Here is a 26342-nt window from a genome sequence, read left to right as displayed (position 1 = left end):
AGAGCGGATTGTGCAGGAAGGCAACTGCTACAGAACTAGGAGCTGAGGTGTTCTAGAACTGAGAAGAAACCCTACGCTGCCTCTACCCAACAGTGCATTGAACACTGTGCCCTCCACCCTTCTCCCTCCCTCCCTTCTGACTCCCCCACCCAAGAGAACAAAGACCCATCCGGGGACCCTGAGCACCGGCCACCCACAAGGCAGTAGTTGGCATGACCCACGTGGTCCGACCACCGCGAGCCTCGTGGTGGCCACAGAAGGCTACCGGCTTCCCTGCTCCCAGAGGACACCGCGGGGCAGGGAAGTATCACCTTTGTCTGCTCTGAGGATCAGGAGGTCCAGAGTCTCGAGCACATGCATCTGCTTCACCGGCAGGGTTTTGTCAAACACGGGCACTGACGGGAGGTCATCTGGAAGAGGAGACATGGTTCCCAGAACTGGACCCAGCCCACACTTTCAGAACCTATAAAATGTGCCTGTCAGTGGTCCTGGACTCGAGTTCTCTCTAGGCAAGGAACATCAGCTTCTAGAACGTTCATAAGGTCAAACACTATTCTCTCAGTTCAGGGAGAAGGACTGACATTCCTTCCTCTCTACTGGAAACAGAGCCAGGGCCTAGAAACTATATTCTTCTCTTCAATATTCATCAAAGAAAACACATCATCTCTCCACCCCAGTTTTTACTTGGCATTGTACCAAACGACTGAACAGCAAATTACAAAAAAAGGGGAAAAAAGCTCAGTCATTTCTCTTAAGTATTTTATTTTTATGTAATTTTGAAATCACATCACTTCTCAGGTTATTTTGTATATTTCTCCAGAAAGCAAAATAAAAATTTCCTTTTGAATTTAAAACAAATAGAAACCCACCCTATTTCATGTCTATCTCCATATCAAAAAGAGTTTACCTACACATTTCCAGTATTTCTCTATAGAGAAATAGGAAATCTCCTTTTTAGACAAAAATAAGAGAGAAATGTTGACTAAGTTACCCAAATAACAGGAAAAAAAAATTAATTGTAATGGGAACGTTCAGGAAAAGTTCTGGTGAAGGGATGATCGAAGACACTGAATGATATACAGGATTTGTTGTTAAGTTTACTTACTGGGAACTTAAATTGCTAGCAAACCCCTTGTTCCTGGGGGTCCCCAGGACAGAGAGGGCCGAAAGAAATACTAAGGCTCTTTTGTAAGCAAAGGGTCTGTTCTGAGCAGGAGGTAGAATCAATGCAAGACAAAGAGGACATGGGATGGTGTAGACATTTCAGGCTGGATAAGTGGCTTTTTCTTTATCGGTACTTTGTCTGACATTTAGGTCTTCAAGTACTCTGTTGCGAGTCTCGGTTTGGTTCTTTGGTTACCATTTAGGTGCATGGGGCCCTGAGGGTCTTGGCTCTTCTAGAAATCAGCCTGGCTGGGAGTTTATTTCCCCCTGGATGGTGCCGGGGAGAGAGAAGAGCTTGCGTTGTTGGGACGGGGTTCCTAACTGCTTCCAAGGGGAGGATTCTCCCGCTCCTTGCCGGCCTGTGTGGGCTCTGGCTTTGTCCAAGTACAGAGCCTGCCAAGCTTTTGTTAGACAGAGGGCCTTGCTCTGGCTCCCCTACATTCTTTCTGCAAGTGTAAATTCTATTCTATGCTCAGGCTTTGTGCTTCTGTTGGGGACAGACATGAATTTTCAAAACATGGGATGATCACTCCAATACCAATCATCATACCTGACTAAATAACTATGGTTATTTCATTTTTAAAAATACTTATTTATTTGAGAGAGAGAGAATGCAAGTGGGACGAGGGGCCCAGGAGAGGGAGAAGGGATGCAGACTCTATGCTGAACAGGCAGCCCGACTCCAGCCTCGATCTCACCACCCTGAGATCATGACCTGAGCCGGAACCAAGAGTCAGATGCTTAACTGACTGAACCACGCAGGCGCCCTGGTTATTTCATTTTGTGAGCAGCAGCTCACATACACAGAGGGCATCCTGCGTGTCAGGTCTCAGGGCTGAGCGCTTCGCATGTTATTAACTGAAATGTCCCAAGGACCCTCTTAGGTAGGAACTACTAATACTCCCACCTAACAGACAAGGACCTGAGGCTCAGACGTGCTAATAACTCGTCTAGAGTCACGTCTTGAACGTGTGGAGGGACCCAGGTCCGTGCGGGGAAAAAGCCTATACTCTTAGCCTAAAGGCAGCACGGCAGCCCCGGGGATGGATGGGGCCACCGCACGGGCAAGAGTACTGGAAAGAACTCATAAATGACAGAAGCGCTTCGTTTGACATTGAAGACAGAGGGATACTGTGTAGCAGCACACCTGTGTACAGAATAAATCAGCATTTATTCTCCGTCAAATCTTTCTCAGGTGGCTGAACAAGTTTATACATAGCTGGGAAGGGAGAGGAAGCAAGGATCTGAGAAAGTGACACGTGACTTTAATGACTCTTCTGTAGCAATGTTTTCCTTCTTGTCATCTCTTTATGAAGCAGTGATCTTTTAGAGCTGACTTTTCTATTACTGCAAACCCAAAACGAACGGTCATGGCATCTTCCATCGGCGTGTAGTCTCCCTTCAAAGTAGCTTTTGCTACACTTAGAATACAAAGGACCTTGAGTTTTAATAATGACCTTGACAGAAGCAGACTCTCAAGGGGGTAGGTCTAATGAAATTAGGCAGACGCTAATGGGATAGAGTGGAACGTGGCCCGAAAGGAAATGGAGAGATTCACTCATGGAAAAGATTCATAATGTGATTAAGTATCGACAAGAAAAAGGTAAACAAAGAAGTAACGAGAGCACTGGGGCTTCAAAGTGCAATGAGGAATACAAAGAAAGCCTGAAGGGCTATTCTTTTCTTACAAAAGCAAACGGAGTAGCAGAGCTGCACACCCAGGGAATGAAAACAATAATCTGAGAAATAAACCCAAGCTCCTGGGGGGTGTATACGGCTACCATCTGTGTTCCGCCACTTCCCCCAAGTTGGAAGAAAAGAGCTTCCTGGCACATCACGGGAATCCTTAAATTTAACACCTCCATTAAATTTTGGATTCAGAAAATGAAAATTTCAGAAGGGGATTTGGTAATCTTGGTTTGGATTTTACATTTAAAAACCAGGAGCTGACTCAAAGAGAATTACGTTGTTGTTTTTTTAGACAAGCCTCACAAAGAGCCATTATAAAGCATATTTTCTTGTTCCTAAAAACAACAAACATTTGGAATATAACTCCCTTTCGATCAAAACATGTTTCATAATTATTTGCCGAGGACTGTATTTTTGGAAACCTGTGTTAAGGTAAAGACAGTAATATGGGTAGAGTTTAATTTGATTTTCATAAAATGTAGTTGGTTTAGTGGACAGTGCTAGATAAAAATCACCTCTGGGTTCCAGTTCCAGATGTGCCACTAACCAGCTGTGTGATCTTGGGCAAGACACAGTTTCTTTTGTTTCTTCATCCATAAAATGAAGAGATGAAGAAACGAGACTGTACATCTAAAGTCTGGTTGTGTTTGTTTTTTTGTTTTTTTTTAAGATTTTATTTATTTTTTTGACAGAGAGATCACAAGCAGGCAGAGAGGCAGCCAGAGAGAGAGGGAAGCAGGCTCCTTGCTGAGCAGAGAGCCCGGTGCAGGGCTTGATCCCAGGACTCTGGGATCATGACCTGAGCTGAAGGCAGAAAGGCTTAACCCACTGAGCTACCGAGGCACCCCATGGTTGTTGTTTTTTTTTAATAAATTATTTTATTTGGTTGTGCCTTTGGCAAATCTATGGACCTTGTTCCCTTTTTAACACATCCACAGGGATATCATAAATACAAGTAACTGTTGTTTACTAAGTTACTACTACGGCTATGGGCCCGACACTGACCCAAGCACTTAGCATAGATATTCATAATCTCCACAATCCCTTTTTGGAGTTACCATCATCAGTCCCAGTTTGTTTATTTTTTCTGTTTTCATTATCGTGAACCAGCTTGCAGCCGCTTAAAAAACCCTCCCCAACCTCAGAGGAATCTGAAGCTCACAGAGGCTCAGTTTTCTTTAAGATCACAAAGATGCTCTAATTGTTTTGTAATTTCTAAAATTAAATATTTAAATGCTCAGCTTATAAATTTTAGATTATCTGTCTTTCAGTAAATAAGTGAATTATATATATACTTATATGTGTTTATATATGCATACACACATACATTTACATATATTTACATATATATGTATACATATACATACATATATATATAAAACAGATGAAGTAACAGAGGAAGTCAGAAATAAGTCCATTATAAAGCCTGGTCTGCCTGTCTTGTTTTCCCACGGAAGGCATCTACTTCCACTTCCCAAGGGCGCGGCACTCAGGAAACAGGCTGACAGGGTCAGAGGAGGGAGTGAAGGCGGTGGCCAAGAATGGGAAGATGTCACAGTTCTAGGCCATCATGTCCCTCTCAGTGGTGGAGATTAGGAATCTCATAAAACATCAGGATGGTAACCAAGACTGGGCAGCCTGCTGTGTGCTGTCTAAGATGTACCCTTGGGAGACACTGTCTCTAGGCCCACAGCTCCCTCAGAAGCCCCAGGAGACGACTTCCTACCGGGTTTAGCCCCTTTAACCTTCATCGACAGTCTGGAAAAATCCAAAGGGGCCTCCTGCTGGAAGAGACCACACAGTCCTCGAGTCTAAATGAAATCCCCATCTGAAGTTGAACTCTTTCTCCAGGATCCTTGCCAAGGTCATGTCTTTTATTTTTTTTTAAAGATTTTTTTTTATTTATTTGACAGACAGAGATCACAAGTAGGCAGAGAGGCAGGCAGAGAAAGAGGAGGAAGCAGGCTCCCTGCTGAGCAGAGAGCCCGATGCGGAACTCGATCCCAGGACCCTGAGATCATGACCTGAGCCAAAGGCAGAGGCTTTAACCCACTGAGCCACCCAGGCGCCCCGTCATGTCCTTCTGATGGCTGATCTTTGGTGACAGGGAACTGACCACCTCCCCAGGCACACTGATCCACTTGACTGTCAAAAAGTTTGATTTTATATTAAGTTGAAATCTCTCTTCCTGTCAAATCTTTCTGTTTCTATATTCAACAAAACTGGGTTATCTAAGATTCTTCTTACTTGTTTTAGACACAAGATACTTTTTGAATCAGAAACATTAAAGAGAGAGAGAGAGAGAGAGAGAGAGAGAGGATGTCTCTGAGATAGGAGATGTTGATTTAAGGTAAAATGTTAGAATCATGATAGGTATTGGCCAAAAAGGAGATTCTTTCTGTGGGTCATTATATGTCCATGGACTAATCAGATTCGGGGCAGGCATGAACCCGTCATGCACGACTCACCCTCTGGCTTGCTCGTTCAGAATATATTCCCTCTGCTTGTCCTGAAAAGAAGGGGTTAATTTTGTAAGAAAAGGAAAACTTCGCTAACCTCACTGCTGATGACACACTTATCTACAGGGAGTTGACTGGCTGTCACGCGTCTCAGAAGCCCTACAAGTTATACAAACGAAGACATTTGAAGGAGCAGCTACTCACTAACCGTCCACTAGCAAGACACCAGCATCCGTGGAAACCAGCAGGGCCTGGCCCCAGGGATCCGCACACACGGCTTCATGAGGGAAATTACTGCAGAAACACTGGGGCTCCCAAGGCTGCAAGACAACAAAAGCATCAGAAAGTAAGTGTACCAGAAAGGATATCCTGCGGTCCCTCGGATCGAAAAGTACGGTACGCCACCTGAGACCACAGCTCGGGAAGCTAAACGGACCCTAACTTCAGTGACCTTTCTTTCTTTGTTTTTTTTTTTTCTTATCTTTTTAAAAAATATTTTATTTTCAAGTCATCTCTATACCCGACATGGGGTTCAAACTCATGAATTGAAGATAGAGTTGCACGCTCCACCGAGTGAGCCAGCCAGATGCCCCTCAGTAAACTTTCTTAAGAAGAAAAATCTTTCAAATACATATGCAGCAGGAAAAGAGGGAAGACACAGGCTGCTGGCAGAATGACATGTCTCCATATGTAATAATCCTCCTTGCGAGCCGCCAAAACATTGGTAACATCTTCTAAGCAAACATTTTTCCTTAATACCTGAAGTTGGGCCAATTGCTGCCTATTTTTTGAAAACTCCACAGGAGCTCATCACTAAAGGAAGACCCATGTAACTCTAAAAAAAAATCAGATCTGTGCTGCTGACTCAGTAAAATTACGAAGGCATACACAAGGCAAGATGTTGATACTGCCTTAACGTGAAAATGCTTACTGACCCACTTAAGGCTACAAAATCTTAAAGGAAAAAAAAATAACAGGTTTGTTAGAACATGGGAGAGGCTGCCTGAAACGGGCTCAGGCGCCCGCACGATGTAGTCATATCGCGTGCCCTCTTGCCCTTCGTCTCATACCTGGTTCGGGCATCAGGGTTAGCCCCCATCCGTGGGGATGCCCAGAGCCAGGAGGCTTGGTCTCGAAGGACAGAGATGTTTTGGGAGCTTCCCAGGGACAAGTCAAAATTTCACATTTGCAGATTTACTCTCAGTCAGACGTGCTCTCTGGGGGTGGTACAACACCCTGTGTATGCACGTGTGTGTATGCACATGGGGGTGTGTGTGTGTGCACATGGGGATGTGTGCGTGCACTGGGGGAGTCCATGTTTGCATACTGAAAGTAGAAGTGGTGGCAGTGAGATCACCTTCCAGGGTGTCATTTGGGATGAGGGTAAATACGTGTGCACTACCGCTGTCTTAGAAAAGTATGCTGTCGCTTTAAGAAACTCACAAGCCTCAAAAGAAATCTTGTAATTGCTAAGATAAGGCTCAGGACATTCTGGAAAGATCACACAAAGAAAGTGGAGACATTTTACAACCTGGAAAGGGCGACACAAGCGCAGGTCATTAATTGGAATGGCATTTCCCTAAGAAGATGTCTGGAAATTCTGACTTTGTGACTTATAGCAGGTGGACATGAAGAAGCAAAGCCACTGTAAAGGCCAATTGGGAGACAGATCCAGACGTCTGAGCATTAGGTAACACCAAGACATAAAAGCCAACTCTTAATAACAAAATGTTCTCTGAGCAGAGCACACAAATTTAGAACACTTAGGCAGACAGGAGTTCAAAGAGGGTCCTAGAGGATCCAGAAAGAGCTTGAGGAGGTGTGGGAAGCCCTGAAATTGTATTCAAAATGTTGTGTACATGTGTCATCCATACATTTTAATGGGCTAGTGTATGTGTGTGTGGGGATGACCACTGCTTTCCTGGGTTCTCACTCAAAGGGGTCAGGGACTCCAGGTTGCCTGAGGCCACCATGTATGAAGTATTAGTGACAGGAACCCAGAGTTGGTCCCACAGAGGCTCCACTCTGAGGACTGATGGCATTTGCCACTGCACTGGACTCCCTTCTGCCAAGTGAGGGGCTTGGTGTAGAGTCTGTAGGGCAGGGATGGGGCCTAAGTGCAGGCCTCTTTGCTGGACCCTCTAAGAACATTAATAAGCACATGGATTGATGGGTGCCTAAGAGGTTGACAAAGCTTCTTCTTTGGAAATAAGACACTCTTGGGAGCAGCATGTGGGACTCTGGCCTGTTCGGAGGCAGCTGCACAGAAGTCCGTGAGGGCCTCTAGGTCAGTGTTTCTCCAAGGCAGGCCTGGGGCCCACTGGCAGGTTCTGAATGGATAGAAAAATTCAAAGTTCTTGCTTTGCTCTTTACCGGCGAACAAGTTACATTTCCACAGACTTTCATTTTTATGGATGTCTAAGAACTTCTTTTCAAGGTTACTAAATCCTGCTGGAATCTGGTATTTATAGAGCTCTTGGAAACACTGTGGTTTCTACCATTCACACAAAGAGCCGATAGTGGGAATTTATGCAACCTTTGGAAAAGATGCTTTGCCATCAGTCTGCTCTTAAATTGGTTGTGGTTTTCTAGCATCAGTTGTATTTTGGGCTCATCATTTACCGGAAACCAGGCTTTAAAGAGAGTGTAAGTCACATATAAAGCATTTCTACCTTTATCACTAAAGTAAAAGCATTCATAATTCTTTTGCTTTTATAACGGACACTTCTCTAGTCATGCGCCGTCTGCAGGTTTGTTCCACGTAGCGAACTTTGACATACTTGGAACACAGACATAACTAGGGACATAGAGATTTGTTTATGATACAAAATCGCGCACACAGTACATTTCTGTCTGGCCAGTTTATCGTCTGCTCTTCTCCTCCTGATCACCACCTCGTTTTTTCCCCCAAGGAAAGTGGAGACGAGAAGTAGATACACACACCACATCATTTCTGGGGTGACTGAATGAACGATAGAGGAAGCAGCGGTTTCTCGGCTGTGGTCCTCTGACCAGCAACATCAGCATCGCCTGGGAGCTCGTTAGAAATGCAGGTTCTCAGGGCTCACCCCAGACCTACTGAGTCAGACATTCAAAAGGGGGTGATTGTAGTACACACAAAACCTGGAGACGCACAGCGCTAGAGCTTTGTGGAGTGTGTCCAGGCACCGCAGGAGAGCTTGTGAGAAATGCACAATCTTGAGCCCTCTGCGGAGCTGCAGCATCAGAACACGCATGTGGTCGAGATATACGGGTGCTCTGTACGCACACAAGGCTTGAGCACTGCCCAGCCCCGTCGGCCTCACCAGGCCTGCTCCAGCAGCTCTGCTCCCATTAAGCAAGCAAAGGCACATACACGCTATGGAAACGGGGGGGAGGGGTTCTCCCTAAATGCTACTCGACTTTATCTGGGGCTTTCCCTGGGGACTCTGCAACAGACAAGCTCATCTCTCCCGCCTGTCCCACAAATCTCTAAGAAGCACAATAACTTCACTCACAACAAAGGACCTTCACAGGTGAACTTGACAGTAGCATCGACTCACCTCTTTTTTACAGATCCCTGAAGCCACCAAACTTGACGGAGCGTCCCCTCTCACGATGGACTTCAGTTTCAGTGCCTTATAGAACAGAGATCTCTTTTAAAGTTCGTTACAAGGCAGTAAAAGAACCGCAGGCCCAACAAATGTGATTTGAAAAGAATTCTTTTAATAAAATAGGAGCCATTTTAGATTACAGTGTCAGGTTCCCACACTGCCCTCTCACTGAAGATAAGAAATGCAGCTTAATGACAATGTCCCTGCCCAAAGGACCCCATCCTGTCATTTCAACTCATGGGTATCTCAGGGCAGTGATTCCTACACCGGGAGACTGAAAACACGCCCAGGTCCCTCCTAAACTTGATGACTCAGAATCTCAGAAAGCAGAGTCAGGGTGCCTTTCAACAAGGATCTGCATCGGAGAGCCCCTGTCACAGTGCACCTGTTTGGGGCTAAGTTACTTTTGCCCCTAAGCTTTCCTGGGTCACCCTGCTTGGTTCTTCCCTTTGGGTCAGAACCCTAGCCGCAGCTGGCAGCTCTCCCCCTCCGTGCTGGGACAAGGGATGAAGACAGAAAGCTGGGTCACCTCCCAGAACGGAGACATCTGAACGTCATATGGGATGAGGCAAAGCGGGAGTGATTTCCTCCAGAATCTGGAATAAGATGCTACGGGGGAGCCACCTAACTCTGCGGGAGCTCGGGTGTGCCTCCTCCTGCCAGGGGAGTTCAAGGCGCTTTCCCTAGCGGACCCCTCGCTCTTCAGAAATTCCTCAGGAGGGAGGCAAATGGTATCCGCTCCCTTGACAAGAGGGAGCCCCATCTGCGCCTGGAGGCAGCGGCACCCCCTCTTCAGCAGAAGGCTTTGCTCCCACTCCCACCTGCAGAGAACCCCGCCTACGTGATTATAAAAAATCTCACTCCTGGTTTCCACAGTTATCCTGAGAGAAACTACAGAGCTCCCGCGGGAGTACACAGACGGGAAGCTCTTCACAGGCAGGCCATCTGGTGTGGACGGGGCTCCCGACTGCACATCTCGCCGAAGAGGCTTCAGAATAAAACCCACCTGCCCGATTCTGACAAACTCCGCCTGGCGGGCTTCCTCTTTCTTCCGTGCGGACTTGGGTGACTCCGGTAAGACGTCACTAAAAGACCGTCTATTGAGCATGTTCTAGGAAAGAGAAACAAGTTACGAATTCCAGAAATGGTTGTCGAGTCTCATCCTCTGGCTTCTCTTAACGCACAGACCTATCTGTCCAAATGCTGTTTCAACTTTCTGAGCCCATTCGCTCCTCAAGCCTGTACGGAGGGCGTCCCTGACGGGCCAGGGCTGGTGCTAGAGGCCGGGGGTAGAAGGCCAACGGGTGGAGAGCGAGGGTCGCGTCTGGACCGAGAGCACTGGCTTTGGAGTCAAGCATGCCAGCAGCTCTGGGGCTTGCTAGCTTCCGGGGTGTGATGATGGAGTCACCGCCTGGCACAGCTCCAGGGACACTTTCACAGAGAGCAACCACCTCCCCGCCGGAACAAGGCGTCCGGAATTCAAGGTGAACGGTACCCCTGGGGCTGTGTGACGCCGTGGCCTTCGCAGTAACGTTGGGCAAGTGAGTTAATTTCGGAGTCGCAGTGTCTTTGCGTGGCCGATACCCGTCTCCCAGGCGTGTGATGAAGACCACGCAGGCAGGTGCGTGCAAGGGGCTGGGCACAGGGCTTGGGCACACGCTCAGTAAACGACAGTTCTCTTCTGGGGTGTCGTCAGAGAACGGGCGCGCTCCTTCATCAGCAAGCCCTGACTGGGCGCCTGCTCCTCTGGCACACGCTGGGGGTGGGGAACACAGTCCCTGTCCTTGTGCAGCGCAGCGTAATGGCGGGGACAGAGCGAGGGGCTGATTACGTGGTTGGCACGTGGGAGAACGTCTGTGAAGGGGACGCACATACGGTATCTGAGAGCATCTAATGGGGGGGGGGCTTGGCTTCAACGGGGGGCTGGGGAAGGCCTGCGTCAGGCATCCGTGCTTCAGCTCCGACCCGAGGGGCACCGTGTCCTCATCTCGCACCCTCTCTGCACCCCTCCCTGACTTTACGGGAAAAAAAGAATTGACAGGTGAGCGATTATGTCTTGCTCTTTAGTGCCCTGGAGTTAGTCTGGCCTAATCCCTGACAGCAGATAGGGTGAACTGGCCAGCCGGAGGTCAAGGGGTACCCTATAAAATGGTGATGCTCACTGTGCCCAAGGGAAAGGACCCTATGAGCACCAGCTCCTTAAGGATAATTTCATCTCCGCACCTAAGCACCCGAACCCCGCACGCCATTTATTTACAAGCCTCACTGGCAGTGCCTTTTGCTGGAGGTTATGAACACAAGGGGTCTAGGGGAGTCTCCCTGTTTGTTCGGTGCTTCCCTGTGGCAGGTAGCAACTGCTTCCCAACAGTAATGCTATCACTCTCCATCAATGAGCCCAGGGAATCCAGTGATCTCTCACTGAGTCTAGAGGCCTCCAAGGAGCCCGGGTGCCCCTCCAGGCACTGAGGTGGCACTGGGTGCCCTCCGTGTGGAGAGACCTCCAGCCTAGGAAGCGTCTGGCACAAAGCAAATCTGCAGTAAATGTAAAGGCTTGTTTCAGGTGCTTGAAAATGGGGCTAGCCAGAAACCCTCGAAAAGCTCCCAGTGTCTCTCCCAAATCCCCACTCTTGGTTGTCCCTCAGCTCTATGGCATGGGTAGGGTTGAGTAGTGTCACCAAGGACAGCCACCCCAAAAAAGCACTCTCCAGTGCTCTGGGGATGGTGGATTGATACTCACACCCCCCTGCACCTCCATTTCCACAGGCCTGTGATTTCTGCAAATCACTTTCCTGCATCTGGACAATCAGCCCTCTCTTGTGGCAACAATGAAAGAATGACCGTCAGTCCTGTGGCCACAGCCTCAGAGACCAAGGCGACTCTTTGGCTCTTCTAACCAGGACTCAACACTAGGACTTGTGTTCTCAGCTCCAACCCATGAGGAGGAAAGAAGACCATGGACCCAGGGTTACCTTATGCAAATCTGGCATCAGATCCTGGTATAAAGATCGAATCAACATATCCAGAGTACGTCGACGTTTCTGGGCAAATGTTGGGGTTTCCAAAGTGGCTTTTTCACCATTAATTACTAAAATAAATCAAGTTATAAAGGGAGTTATAAAAATTGACTCACGATCAAAGAATGTTCTTCTCTAGGAAACTCCTCACAGTGAATGCCACCCACTTCCCTAATACTGGTGTTACCATTGGTGCGACCCTTCCTTCATGGAAGAATGCTTAAAAACTCTCTAAATTTCTCTGTACAAACCCATAGTCCATAGGTATGTCTGTTTTACTTTTCCTGTTGGACTGTAAGCTTCCTGAGCAGAGGGTATATCAATTAGAAGATCGCGTACATGTTGAACCTGCCCCCGTCCACCAATCCTTCCTCCCATCCATCCATCTACCCATTTACCCAACTACCTAAACACGCCCCTCCAACACACGGGCCGAACCACCAGGATGCCCTTCAACAGGATTAAATATATATTCGCTACATTTTGTTAAGAGAAGTAACAATTGCCTAACAGAGTACTGGGATTCTTACCCTAGTGGAAGTTTCTTCTGGGAAAGAAAGCTGGTGGTTAGTGGACTACAGACACTAAGAAGCAGTAAAGTGAAATGCCCAAGTCCACGCTCAAGCACAAAACAGAAAGTGCACACGATGGGGTCTGGAGCATGAAGTCAAGGCAGTTATGGGTTTGAATCCCAGCAGTGCTGCCACACTCTTAAGTAAATTATTTGGCTTCTTGGGGCCTGATTTTTAACCCTGTAAAATGGATGTAACCTTATTTCCTTATAAGGGCACTGTAAGAATTTAAGTGATATAATACATATAAGGAATTAGCACCAAACTGAATAAATATGAACTCTTATTTTTCTCATAGGAAGGGCCAAAGGAAGGACAGAGTTCACAGACTGAAAAATGAACTTCTTGGGCTCAGACATTTCCTAGAAAGGATCTGAGAGGTGGAGGCAAGCTGGGCTTGTCTGTGGCAAGACATCTCTTAAGGAATGCAAACTGCATGCATTTAAGGCATGCCTACTATTTTCTCTAATTCTGTGATTGCGAATTTTTTGTTTGAGGATATTTTCTCCTTAGTACCCCGGTGGGGGGAGGGGCATTTAAAATGACCTGTTGGGCCAAAAAAGGGGGGGAAGTTCAAAAGTTTTGTTGAACACCCATTTCCTGTTATCTTGGAGTTTCCTCTTCCTCCCTCCTGCTGTCTCCGCTTTGAATTCCAAGAGATCTGGCTTCTACCTTTTCTCTCAGTCCATCAACCCTTCCTGGTCCATCCTGGCCCCATGCTCCAACCCTTTAACACCCCTCTTCACAGCCCACAGCCTGGGCTCTTCCACGTTATTGACCTGTGCAGGTTTTCAACTGTAGATCGAGCCTTCGCTTCATTCCACCCAAGGGTCCACCGAGCCCCGAGGGGGCTCGTCAAAGTGCAGAACCTGACCATCCAGGCTTCACTAGCTGGTGAGCATACACTCTGTTGACTGACTCCGTTTAAATCAGCAGAGAACACTCCTAAGCTGGGTTCTTAGGTTGCTGAGTCATCTTTAACCAGGATTCAACGGCTCCAGGCCTGCAGCGGCGCCTTCCCTTGCTAGGGGCACTCTGCAAAGACTGCTTACTTCCTAAGCCCACACCCCTTCCAAGACCCTCCCCATTCTAGCTGCTAAAGCTCTCTGTTGCTGACTCTTTGTTTCAGGTCTGTTCCTTGCTCTCCCCCCGATCCGTCCTCTGGACTTGAAACACATGGACCCCCATTTTAAGACACAGACAATTTCACATACAATTTCGGATCTCTGTCTCGTTTGGAAAACTTGGACTATCTGGCAGCACTGGGAACATGCCCCTGAATGGGGTTTGCAAGCTGAACTTCCAGCTGTCATAACAAAGGGCTGTTCTGGGGAGGGATATAGCTGAGCTCTTGTGGTTCAGAAGATGGGGGGCATGGGGTCAGGTAGGTGGGTATTATCGGTGGAGCTAAAATGTATGCTCACCAGCTAGTGAAGCCTGGATGGTCAGGTTCTGCACGATCCTATCCATATTCTCTCTGTCCGTCTGTCTTCTCCCTTCCCCATGCCCCCTGACACTGGCTAACAGCTCCCCTTTCCCTAAGTACACACCCACATAACCACCCTTTGTCCCACCTGCTTCCCGCTCTCCAACAAAGACTCAGATACACACGTAGCTAGAGATTCAGAAATGACTGTATCAGAAGCCTGGGCAGGAAAGCAACTTTGAGGCCCCTGTATCGTGAGCAGGTGAGTCTAGATAACTTCAAGGCAGGTGAGCAGCATGGTCGATACAGACTGGGACACAGGAGAAGAACTACATAACACTACCAGAAAACGGAATGTTTCTCATGAAGAATTAACAGAATGTGGAAGGGGATCAATGTTTAAACAATGAGATTTTCCTCAGACAGCGTCCTTGGAGGATCTGAAGACATGTGTTCTGATATAGAACAAGTTGCAAAAAAATTTCAAAATAGAAACTTACGTTTCACTAGCAAAAAGTCCCTGAATTCCTGGTGGTCTGTAAACACCGGTGGGGATGGCAAGGGGGGCCCAAAGAGTGGTACACTTTCTTCCGAAAATATTTTCAGCCTATGTGGAGAATGTTTCAGAATTATTTGGTTTTTCTTCAAAGATCAGCAATATTCAGACCTTACATTTGTTCGGTTGCCTATGTGATACGTCAAGAAAATTCATTCCATAAGAGGAGTGCCATCTCTGGGCTGTCAGAGGCTCAGCCACTGTGCGGCTCTCCCAGGAGCTTTAGGGTAGAGGCCAAGTCTTCCTGCATACTTCATGGTCCAACCTACCAAGCTGTGGGCAAGGTCAGGAACACCAGGAATAATAGCAAAGGCCACCACTGAGCACTCCTTGCACACCAGGCAGCATACTTGGTATTTTAATACATAGCATCAACCGATTCTCATCAACCTGCCAAGGGAGTAGCATTACCTTTACTCTGTCCTACAGATGAGGCCTGTGACTCTGAGAAGATAAACACTTCTTTCAAAACCAGGAAGTTAATAAATGACAGAGCCGGGATTCCAACCCAAATCTATTTGGCTCAAAGTTCACACTCTTTTCACATTACAATTCCCTTTTAACAGATTAATTTTTGAGAACAGAGGGATACATGGGCCAGGATGTGGCCTAGGAAAGGGGGTGCTCTGGTCAAGATCAAACATGGCAAATGTGTGCCCACTTTAGAGTACAATAAAATTCCAAACTGACCCTGACCCTTGGGTCTACTGCACAGGGCAATACTATATGGAACAAGTTTTTCCCGAAGAGATGATGGCCTTGAAGAAAGTTCTGTTAGGTGAGGACACTCACATCAAATCAATCAACAAATATATTATATCAAGAGTCATTGAATGGATGCTAAATTAACAAGTGAACATGAGAATGAGAAGAAGCAACCGAGAGAAAGTCATCACCTACCTGTAATTGTCATTTTGTTGATCATACCTCACTAAGGCAAAAATATCTGTGGTGATAGTTAAGGAAATTAATCAACAACGCCAAAACTCACTGTCGATGGCTTTTGCCTTGAAATCCCTTGTGCAGAATCATCCTAGACCTGCACTTTTGTGCTCAAGGCATCTGTCACTCTTTGGTGGAAATGGAGCCCGGACTTCTTTAAGAGACAGCTCAGGAAGACTTAAGTTCGACCTCTGTGTGCTCATCCTCTGGGGAAAGATCTTAGTCTCCCAATCTGTCAGGAAAGCAATGTACATACAGCTACTATTCAGCTAAGCAGGCAACCAGGCAAAAAGAGCAATTCTTTTGCTCGGAAATACAAAACATCCCACTATGAAATCAGACATAGATTTCCTCTCACCCATTTAAAAAATAAAAGCAAGGGGCGCCTGGGTGGCTCGGTGGGTTGAGCCTCTGCTTTCGGCTCAGGTCATGATCCCAGCGTCCTGGGATCGAGCCCCGCATCGGGCTCTCTGCTCGGCGGGGAGCCTGCTTCCCCCTCTCTCTCTACCTGCCTCTCTGCCTACTTGTGATCTCTCTCTGTCAAATAAATAAATAAAATCTAAAAAAATAAAAAAATAAAAAATAAAAGCAACTTAAATATTTCCGCCGCACACCTTCCCTCTCAATCTGGCTTTGACAATGCAGCTGATGGCAGCCTCTCAGCTCAAACCACTTGTCTTGTGTCAGGTGCGTGGAGCCTAAAATACCTTGTCCAGCTCTCTTTCTCCTATTCCCACTCCTCCCCTGCCAGCTCCCACCCTCAGCTTTCTTTTGCCAGGGCTGAAAGGCCATCAGTCCCTCAAAGTGTTTCCATTCCTGCAATCAGAGGAAAAAATCTGCATGAACTCTCTGCCTGCCCCTTTCCAGAAACAAATGTGTCAAGCCCCAAATCTAAAAGTTACAAGTAAAGGCAATTCTAAACACGATGATCACCTCTCAGTCACTTGAAGGGCCACCTCCCTCACGCCCCCTGCGAGGTACTTGGAGAAAACTTGTGTTTTATAAGAACTGCTGCAGGAAAGAAAGGGGAAACAGGGGCCCTTAATCCCAGGGAATGGAGCAAGATATCGCTCGATGAGCAGGGACAGGAGCAAAAACCATTATCATTGAAGTGTAGGTGCTTATACGTTTTTTTCCCCCTGCTCTCCTGGAAGAAATTTGGCCATTCCCCACTTTTAAAGAACTTACACGCCATATTGTTAGGTTACAATGAATAAGTCAAAGCAGGCAGAGCAATCTATTTCCAGACATGATAGGTGACAACGGTCCTGTCTCCCAACATTTTTACTGGAGACTCCAGGGAACATGAATATCTAGACCAGAATTTATCCTGAAAATGCCTGATAGCTGCCTTTTATTCACTATGTATAACCTATGGAGACACCGGGAATGGGTCTCACTGTTGTGGCCTGTGACCCAAAGCAACAAGGCCATGATGGCCTCCATCAGGCTCGCCAAGCTCATGTCCTATGTCTGTCTGACTGAGCTGAGCCTGGACATTACAGAGAAGGTCAGCAGGACTCTGCCAGTGGGATGAGCTAAGCAGGGATTTAAAGAAGCAGAGGGAAAAGCGAGTAAAAATATGATTAATTCCATCATTACTTAAATTTCAAGAGGTAATGCAGTAGCTATCTCCAGGATTTAGAATCAACAAAGAAACATTATTTTGGCTTTTTATTTTAACTTGCAAATTTTTACTTAACTAAATTTAGCTGAATTCTAATAACTTCAGTTCCATTCCAATTTTTATTTAAAGCAGATTTCTCCAGAGGGTTCACTACCTATGATTCTAGGTCATTTACTACTGATGGATGGTAGGTGGTTTCCCTAACTTCATAGACTACCTGAGGAAAGGAAAGAGATTCTAGAAGCCTAGAATTCTCTGAGAATGAATCCATCCATTATACCAGTGGACGGAGGAAGAGGAGGGCAGAATATAACCCCAAGGGAAAAATCCAGAATAGTGGCTCGAAAAATCTAGCGAGGCAAAACAACCACGACAAGCAAGTCAAAAATGTCAGATTAGTTTTGAGGGTCATTTTAGTCCCATGAGGCCGACCAACAGCTCACTAAGTTCATTCACAAAGGTCCAGGATACGTGTAAAGTGGGAGCGGATCATGGAAGGCTTAAAGGCAGGAGAAGGCTCCTCTCCCTCCTGGAACACGATGGTGACGATGTCATTTCCAATGTGGCGCTTCCTCTCCACCTAGATGTAAGCAATAAGTAACATCATCAAGGAGGTCGCTCAAACGTGATAGATTCCCAGGGTTAAAACACTAATGCACTGTGGCAAACTGCAAAGATCACATAGCCCTACGCTTCCGCCATCTTTAACTTCTTGCCTCTCGTGTTTTACCGGCCTGGCATCTGGGTTCTCCTATCCATTTCCTCTGCTCCCTGCCCAATGCTGATCTGTATTTCCTCTTGTCTTCCCTTCTGCGGCAGCCTCCTGACTAGCTTCCTTGCCTCTGTTCTCTCCCGTTTTGCTGCTCTGATTATGTCCACCTTCACTCCTGCTTCATCTCCTTAACCCCATCTCCAAGGGCCCCAGACGAGAGGCACTGCATCAGAATTCCCTAGGGAGGGGGCTTAAACATGTATATGTTTATAAAGGCCTTAAGCTAGTTCTGAAAGATGTACTTGGTGAGGACAATGGGCTTTCCTCATCTGACCTCAGTTGACCTTTTAAAAATGATCTCCTAGATCTGTTGTCAGCCAATTTTTCTGTAAAGGGCCAGATGGTAAATATTTTCAGCTTTGCAGGTCATATCGTCAGTTTACAACCATGAGCTCTGCCGTCGTAGTACAAAAGCAGCTGGGTAGGCGTGGCTGTGTTCCAATAACTTTATTTAACAAAGTAGGCAGTATGTGAGATTTAGCTCATGCTCTGTGGTTTGCCAACCCCTGTCCTAGACCTTTGCTTAATCGGCCAAACGGAGTGATTCACCGTTCGTGGATTCCCAGCGTGTGCCCTATTAAACACTGTAAGCTCCTGGAGAACAGGATCCCCGTTGATTCGTATTCGACATTACTCTCTTTTTGCAAGTGAGAAATGAAGGTTTAGAGATGTTCTAATAATTTCAATTCAATTTAACTCAGAAAGTCATTATTTTTGGCACTGACTTCTTGGCCTTGACGCCACAAGCACACTCAGCAAAAGGAAAAATGAGATAAACTGGACCACGTCGGACTGAAAGCTTTTGTGCATTTTCCACACCAACGGAGTGGAAAGGCAGCCCACAGAACAGGAGGAAATATTTACAAACCACGTATCTGATAAGGGGTTATATCCAGAATACATAAAGAACTCCCGTAACTCAACAAGTCAGATAACTTGATTAATAACTTGATTGATACCTTGATTAAAACATGGGGAAAGGAGCTGAATAAATGTTTCTCCAAAGACGATGTGATAAACCCAGGAAAAGATGCTCCATATTGCCGACCAAAACCGCAGCGAGCTGCCATTTCACACCCATTAGGAGAGCTATTCCAAAGTAAAACAAAACCAAAGAAAATACAAAAAGCCTGGGAATAACAGGTGCTGTCGAGGATGTGGAGACAGTGGAACTGTCACGCACTGCTGGTGGGAATGCAGAATGGGGCGGCTGCTGGGGAGAATGGTGTAGGCTGACTCCCAAACACAGGATTACCACACAACCCAGCACTTCCTCTGAGATAGGAAAGGCTGCAGGAGGCCAGAGTTCAGTATTGGACCCGTGAGGTTTGAGCCCAGGGGGGCCGTCTAGAAGAGGTTTGAGCCAGGGGCCGTCTAGAAGAAGGCTGTGCACCCGAGTCTGGACTTCTGGAGGGAGTTCTGGCTGGACATGTACATTTGGGTGTCAGAAGCTAATAAAAGCTCTCTAAGGTCCTGAGACCAGGGGAGATCATGGGGCAGGGGTGAATGAGAGTTAGGAGGAGGAGAGAAGAGAGCCAACAACTGTGCCCTGGGCCAGGCAAGGCACTCCATGCGCCCAAGTTCACATAGCTAGCTCTGGCAGGCCTAGAACTGGGCCCAGATGGGCCCCCAAGCCTGGGCTTTCTTCCGGTACTAGATGCTGCCTTTGGGCCCTGGAGCTGGGGGACGTGGAGATGGTGGTGGTGGGGGACATCAGGACACATTAGGAGGAAGGTAAGGTCCCAGAGAGGCACATATCAACCTCTCCACTCCCCGTTAAGGTTTGGTTCAGCAACAGAGAAGAGGGGCGGATGTCACGGGGATACCAGAGCTTCCAAACTGTGAGAACTGGCTTCTTTATGTCAGATTTGGGATACGGCTAAGACTGTTCCACTCGTGTTCTAGATGTTAGGAGATCAAAAAGCACCAAGATTTTATGAGCCAGGCTGCCCCTTGTCTTTTTGTCTGTTGCACTGAGCCCCTGAGGTAGAGAGAGAGGCTCATGGTCAAGGGTTCTCTTCTGCTCTGCCCTGACAGGGCACACTAGAGGTTCACGAGCATCCTGCGCGTGTCTCTCTGCCCGCCTGCATGATCTTCCCGGTGATAGAGACAAGTTTCAAAGTTTTCATTTTCCTCACGTCTACCGATGCTGGGCCAGTGGAGGACCCAGGCGCTACCCACAAAGACCATGGTCCACATGGAGATGTTTCACGGCTGACCCTCACATATGGACAGCCCCTCAAAGAGATAAGGTTAAAGTCTCCAGAGTTGGGCAAAGGTTGAGCTGTCACATTCTTTCCTCCTGTCTCTCTGGCTAATGCCCCATCTGTCACGAGACATGGGCAATTTTGGTGATTGCACAAGGCCGAAAAGGTCAGAATGGGAGGAGGAGGAGGAGGATTGTAAAACCCTTGCGTGGAAGTTCTGTGATATCATTGTTGAACTGTAACAGGTCAATATAACTCATGATGACTGGGAAGGTCAGCTCGGCTCCTCTTCTGCACGTGATCCTAGGATCCTAAGAGATTCAGCTCCCGCAGTAACTTAGGCAGCCTCAACCACGCAAACGAGGACGCCTTACAGGAAGTGACCTCAGCTGTGAAGCAGTCTTCCTGGGCCGGGGTACTTCCTGTTTCCACCTGACTTTTCCCAGAGGGAGCCCTCTAAAACCAGAACAAGCTTACAACCTCCAGTGGGTCTCCAGCACCTCTGGGACAAATCCACCAACTCCCTATTCCAGGCCCCAAACCATCCAATAGGGCCAGCTCTTCCTGCCCCTCCCTGCCACGTCCCCAAAGCCCCTTGATCTCTCACGACTGGAACACTGCATTTTAGTGCTCTGGTCTGTGCTATGTCTTTTTCCCCTTGCTGAAGTCTTATTGATATTAAGAATCACAGGTGCTCAGAAAAACAGGCCTTCTTGGCCCATCACAACCCCTCTCTAGGTTCTCACTTCTCACAGATCTCTGCTGGCCAGCTGTCCACTCATATTGGTGACATTTATTTATACAGATGCCTTCAATGTTTAAAAACGGGAGAAGAACCTAATCAAAAGTTAAGTGGCATGGCAATCCGCTCCCCAAAATCCTTCAAAAACCAGCAGCATGTGTCTTTGTTAGGTCTGAATTCCCCCACACATTGGAAAATTTTCTCCTGGAAATGGCCCATCTCTGGGGTACATGAGGAGTGTCTCAGGTAGCTTTTCCCCCAACCTGGCCCAGAGCCTGTAGACACCTGGCGTTAAACTCCTGCGTTAACCTCCTGAGTTAACCTGAAATGTGCCTGCCAGCCATCGCTCGGGGTCCGCTTATTTTATGTCCTGGGGAGTCTCTGACGGAACACCAGGCACATGAGAAGTCACAGAGCAAAGGCAAAACACTCTGAGTCTATAAAACCACATTCACGCAGGCAATTACACGCACACGTTCACACACGGACACGTGTGCACAACGTTATCGCTGCTCCTTTAAGGGGACAACATTGGTGAGTTCTTCCCAAGGCTCACTGAGAGTCCAAATATACAGATTTTGTAAAGAATATCCCTACATTGGTACCTGAGGTTCAGTTCATATAGTAACACACACAGTTTCTAATGCTATGAAATCAGAGCGATGATGCTTCCTCCACGTTTCGGACACTATTCGATGCTCTGCGTGTTCTCCAAGAGCCTGTGTTCACACATACCTGCTGTTTGTTCTCTTTGGAATATGGCAACATGGTGGAGACATGAAACATGATCTCGTGCCCTTGGTATACAGTATAAACTGAATGGATCCCTGTGGTGTCATCTGTAAGACACAAACACGCATTTAGTAGGCACAGAGAATTCTGAGACCCTGAGGAAATGGTGTCTGTATTTGCCGGTTGGGGGAATACAGCATACAGTGAGTGCATTCGCTAAGATCATTCTGGATTATCGACCTGAGCAGAAGCAACAGTATGGCTCACTCTCCGACTGATACAAGGATCCTGCCCATGTGGAGAGCCCTCTTCCTTCCCGCTCTAGGCTCAGTTGCTATCTGATTCACTTACAAGGCTGGGCTAAAAAAGGAGAACGTGCTAGAATTCCTCGCCGCCCAGTTATTCCTGGTATATAGGGCAAGATTAACACAAGATGATGTACAAATAATTATCCTGTCATAAGACAAAGCAAGTACGCTCCCTGGCAGACGGTATGGTGGCTGAAAGCACGGGCTCTGGAGTGGGGCAGACCCGGGTTCAAGCTCTCAGCTATGTTCCTTTTGACACGTCACCTCACCTTCTTGCGGCCTCAGTTTCTTAATTTGAGAATGGGGATAAAATCAGTATCTAACGCTTAGGGATGTGTCTGAGATTCTACTTGTAAAGTGCTTGGGGGGGTGCCTGGCCATAGCAAGGGTCAGCAGATGGTGGCTGTGACCGTGGCAGAGGGGTTGAGTACTGGCCCCGGGGCTGGTGACCTCGCGAGACTTGCACGTGTTTACCACGTGCTCATGCACCTTGCGGGACCAATGCCCACACTCTGGCCAGCAAGTTCGGCTCCAAAGTACAACCTCATCCCACCATGCGTCTACTTAAAATCCGCTCATGCCATCCAATTCCATTTACCATAAAATCCAAAATTATACATGTCATCTCCAACACCTTGTGGGATCGCTCCCTCTTCTTCTCTAGTCCCTCTGCCATAAAGATGTCCTCTTAGTTTCTAGAACATATCAGGCTCTTTCCTGACTCAGGGACTTCACACATGTTCTCTGGCTTAGAATTCCCTTCTCCCCTCAGGACTCAAATTACTCCTTCTCATCTTCTGTCAGGGAAGCCTTCTCTCATCCCCTAGATTAGACAAAATTCTCCCATGGCACTCTGTACTTTGTCTTCTCTGTTCCTCCAAGTACTCTGCTAAGGCATTTCATAATTATCTGTTCAGTGTCTGTGCTATCCCCTGGACTATAAGATCTTAGAAAGGGACGGACCGTGGTGGTTTATCCATTGTTATGTCCCAGCGCCTTGCACAGCCCTGGCATGCAGAGGCATTCAACAGTCAGTGTTCACGGGCAGACCATGGTCTGACACACCGAGGGACCGGGAAGCTGACTCAGTTTTGCAAAACTCAGCGGAGCCCCTAAATGTGTCCAGCCACCCTGTGTCAGACTGGGTGGGACGTTCTTCTTACCCTTCCCAGTCCGTCCCTTCCCCTAGCTTGGGTATGAGTCCAAACACAGATCAGGCTGGCTGTTAGAAGTTACACAAATGGGGGCACCTGGGTGGCTCAGTGGGTTAAAGCCTCTGCCTTCAGCTCAGGTCATGATCCCAGGGTCCTGGGATCGAGCCCCACATCGGGCTCTCTGCTCAGTGGGGAGCCTGCTTCCTCCTCTCTCTCTCTCTGCCTGCCTCTCCACTTACTTGTGATTTCTCTCTCTGTCAAATAAATAAATAAAATCTTAAAAAAAAAAAAAAAAGAAGTTACACAAATGACCATGGAAGAGATCAGGAGGTGAGCTTACTTTTGGTGTCCAGACCGCCGCGGTAGCCTGTCCAGCCCTTTAGGGTGATTTTGTCACCCAGAAGATTTAAAAATTTTTGAAAAGCGTCACTTCCAATTTCTGTAGGGAGAGGTAAAGTGGGAAGAAAGTACAGAATCAGCACATCTTTGTTTTCTAAACATGCACTGAAATCACTTGAACGAGGAGGCTATAAAGATGTGGGCAGCAGATGAACAGAACAGAGAGGTCACACTTCCTTCCCAGAGACCACACAGGAGATGGCACAGTTCCCAGGATTCCAAGGAAAGGACAACCACGAATCAGACTGACCCACCTTCCCGCTGCCTCACGGGGATCACCAGGGGTTAGTACTGCAGAAGGAAAACACTGGAACTGCTTCTTTTAATAATGAATAAGTATCTAACGTGAAAGGTTCTAAAGAAAAATGGAAAATGGCACCATTTTATCATTCTCCCAGTCATAAAAATCGGAGACCTTCCTTTGCTACTGGAACTTTGACATAGAACCAAATTCTTCACATCCCATGTCATTTTCCACTTAGACTCCCTCTTGGGTGCCAGTGCCCAGTACAAGTCTGGTGACCAACAAATATTTGTTGAAGGAGTGAAACTGGGCAACGCCTTGGAAATTAACTTGGAAATTAACCCTAAAATTTCACGAAACAACTGGCTTTTTCTTTGTATTAAGGACTCCAACTCAACAGGTAAGTTCAGTCTGGATTGTCAAAACTGCAACAAGGCAGAACAGGGGCTCAGACAAATAAGGGGACACTTACCATTGCTGAGCATCTCATCGTCCGTGAGCTGCCCGTCTTTGGCAAAGAGAACCCCAAACTTGAAATTCACAGAGCCCTTACAAGGAGACAACAAAAGGTGTTGGCTGTAAGCTTTATCATCAGAGCATACAGTTACGAGATGTGCTGTTCATTGCTTAGGAGAATTCCTGGTACCAGGATGGATACTCGAGGCATCACTTCCTCTCTTCCCTCTCAACGCTGACCGATATTAACCAGATCATTCCTTTCTGTAGGTTTTGATAGCTTATGGTTGAAACTCTCTGTTTTGATGTGAGTTAATTCATTGGTAACTTCATTACTAACGGCTTCTGTAGGATGCTAGGTCCATTCTGGGGCAAACCACCACTCAGAGAGCCAGCAGGAGCTCACAGGCCTGGTGCCATGTTCTGATCAGTTAACACAGGAGAGCTCGGTGTAATTCAAAACCAAACACAACCATCTTAGACTGCTATCTTGTGGGCTCTTGGGAATAGACATGGAAAATGGAGGCAAATTATTCTAAAAGCTCATTTTCCCCAGTTCTTTACGAAGTCAGAAAACAGATATGTGGGGGAGGGGGGAGGAAATCAAGAAACAGTTAGTACAAATGTCCAGTCTACTACCCTCAACTTTAAATACAAGATTAAAATCTGACCCCCTGGGGATAATAAATACCAAATGCAAGATGATAGGTTCTGTAGGAAGAGAGACAAAGAAGTCAGGTAGCCCAACGGTACTGTCAATATTTTTTTCCTTAAACTAGATAACTGGTTTATAGATCTTCATAATATTATTCTCTTTTGGTATATCTGAAGTATTTTATAATAAAATAATATCTGAGGTTGGAGAGAATCAACTTTTGCAAGGCCATCTGATGCAGTGCTAGATGGGGGAATTCTTGGTTGTCACTTAAGGGGTAGGCTAGGAACAAAAGTGTTTAAAGCGTTGGCCATTGAGTCATAGGTTGGGCAGGGGGAGTCAAGGCAGGACGCTGGGATTCAGGACAGCGGGGTCTGGGAGAATTAAGACTGAAAATCCTGGGGTCCAAGGCTGTGCTTCTCAGCATTTTTCTGTCCCCAACACAGCTGAGGGACAGACACACACGCATCAGTGAGCGGTTCTCTATCTAGAGTGCGGAAGAGGGAGGACAGGCCCAAGGGGAGTCCTCACCTGGACCCATTCCACAGCTGCTCTTTCCAATCACGCAGGCCTCAGCTCAAATGCCCATTTCCACAGGGGCCTCCCCTGACTTCCCATAGAAAGCCATCCCCCCCACTATCACTCTCTGCCACAGCACTTTTAAAATTTTCTTAGCACTATCCATACTCTATAACTCTTTTTTTTTTTTTTTAAAGATTTTATTGATTGATTCGAGAGTGTATGTGTGTGGGGGCTGGGGTGGTGGGAGGAAGGGCAGAGGCGGAGGGAAAGGGACAAGCAGAGTCCCGCTGAGCCTGGAGCAGGTCGCTGGGCTTGATTCCAGGACCCTGAGTTCAAGACCTGAACTGAAGCCAAGAGTCAGATGCCTAATGGACTGTGCCACCCAGGTGCCCCCATACTCTGTAGTTCTTTTATTAAATGTGCAACGTGTCTGTCTCTAGTACAAGAACATATATCCTGTGAAGGAGGGATCATATACCTCTTACTTCCCACTGGATCTCCAGTGCCCACCACACAGTGCTGGGTATACTGGAGAGGATTCGTAAATATTCACAGAATGACTGTGTGCATGATACCCGAGAGAAAAAGCAGAACTGGTCAGATTCTATTTATTTTTCACAAGCTGCCTCCAAATGATTACCTCCTTCCTCACAGACTTGTTTTCGGCAATTTCTTAGAATTTTGTCAGGGGTCTCTATCCACTTGAGGATTCTAAACTTGCCAGCTTTTCCTTCTCTGTTCTGGAAATGATGAAGCAATCACTTGCCTCCAAGATTCCGGTGCATCCTGCACTCTCTGACATCCCTTAAATAGCACATAGTATTGTGGGGTCTCACAGATGATCCTCTTAGGATAACAGTGCAGAGCCCAAGGTCGTGGGTCTCAAACTTGACCGGGTGTCAGAATCACCTGGCAGCCTTCTTAAAATAGATTGCTAAGCTCCACTTCCAGAGTTTCCAATTCAGTAGTTCTGGGGTCGGGCCCGAGAATTTTTATTTCTTTTTCCTTCTATTTATTTGTTGTTGTTGCTTTTTTTTAAGTAGGCTCTAACCCCAGCATGGAGCCCATCAAGGGGGTTAGAGACCAGGGCCCGAGATTAAGACCTGAGC

The 26342-nt window shown here is 47.0% G+C and overlaps 1 protein-coding gene across 3 annotated transcripts in view; it reads right to left on the bottom strand.

Moving 5' to 3' along the window:
* The window catches only part of GARNL3 (GTPase activating Rap/RanGAP domain like 3), a 143111-nt gene that overhangs the window by 24524 nt on the left and 92245 nt on the right, over positions 1 to 26342 (bottom strand). For all 3 annotated transcript variants that reach the window (XM_080819379.1, XM_080819378.1, XM_080819380.1), the window contains 11 exons: positions 24073 to 24148; positions 23298 to 23396; positions 21499 to 21602; positions 17514 to 17622; positions 15374 to 15419; positions 14418 to 14524; positions 11875 to 11990; positions 9912 to 10016; positions 8855 to 8929; positions 5521 to 5632; positions 312 to 410 (listed from right to left, as the gene is read on the bottom strand). In XM_080819379.1, coding sequence (XP_080675505.1) covers positions 312 to 410; positions 5521 to 5632; positions 8855 to 8929; positions 9912 to 10016; positions 11875 to 11990; positions 14418 to 14524; positions 15374 to 15419; positions 17514 to 17622; positions 21499 to 21602; positions 23298 to 23396; positions 24073 to 24148 — 1048 coding nt within the window. The remainder of the gene's footprint in view (positions 1 to 311; positions 411 to 5520; positions 5633 to 8854; positions 8930 to 9911; positions 10017 to 11874; positions 11991 to 14417; positions 14525 to 15373; positions 15420 to 17513; positions 17623 to 21498; positions 21603 to 23297; positions 23397 to 24072; positions 24149 to 26342) is intronic.

The sequence above is a fragment of the Martes martes genome, assembly GCF_963455335.1.
Source record: "Martes martes genome assembly, chromosome: 12".
NCBI classification, from domain to species: Eukaryota; Metazoa; Chordata; class Mammalia; order Carnivora; family Mustelidae; genus Martes; species Martes martes.
Note: the sequence above shows the minus strand (reverse complement) of the source record. Positions and strands in the feature narration are given on the sequence as shown.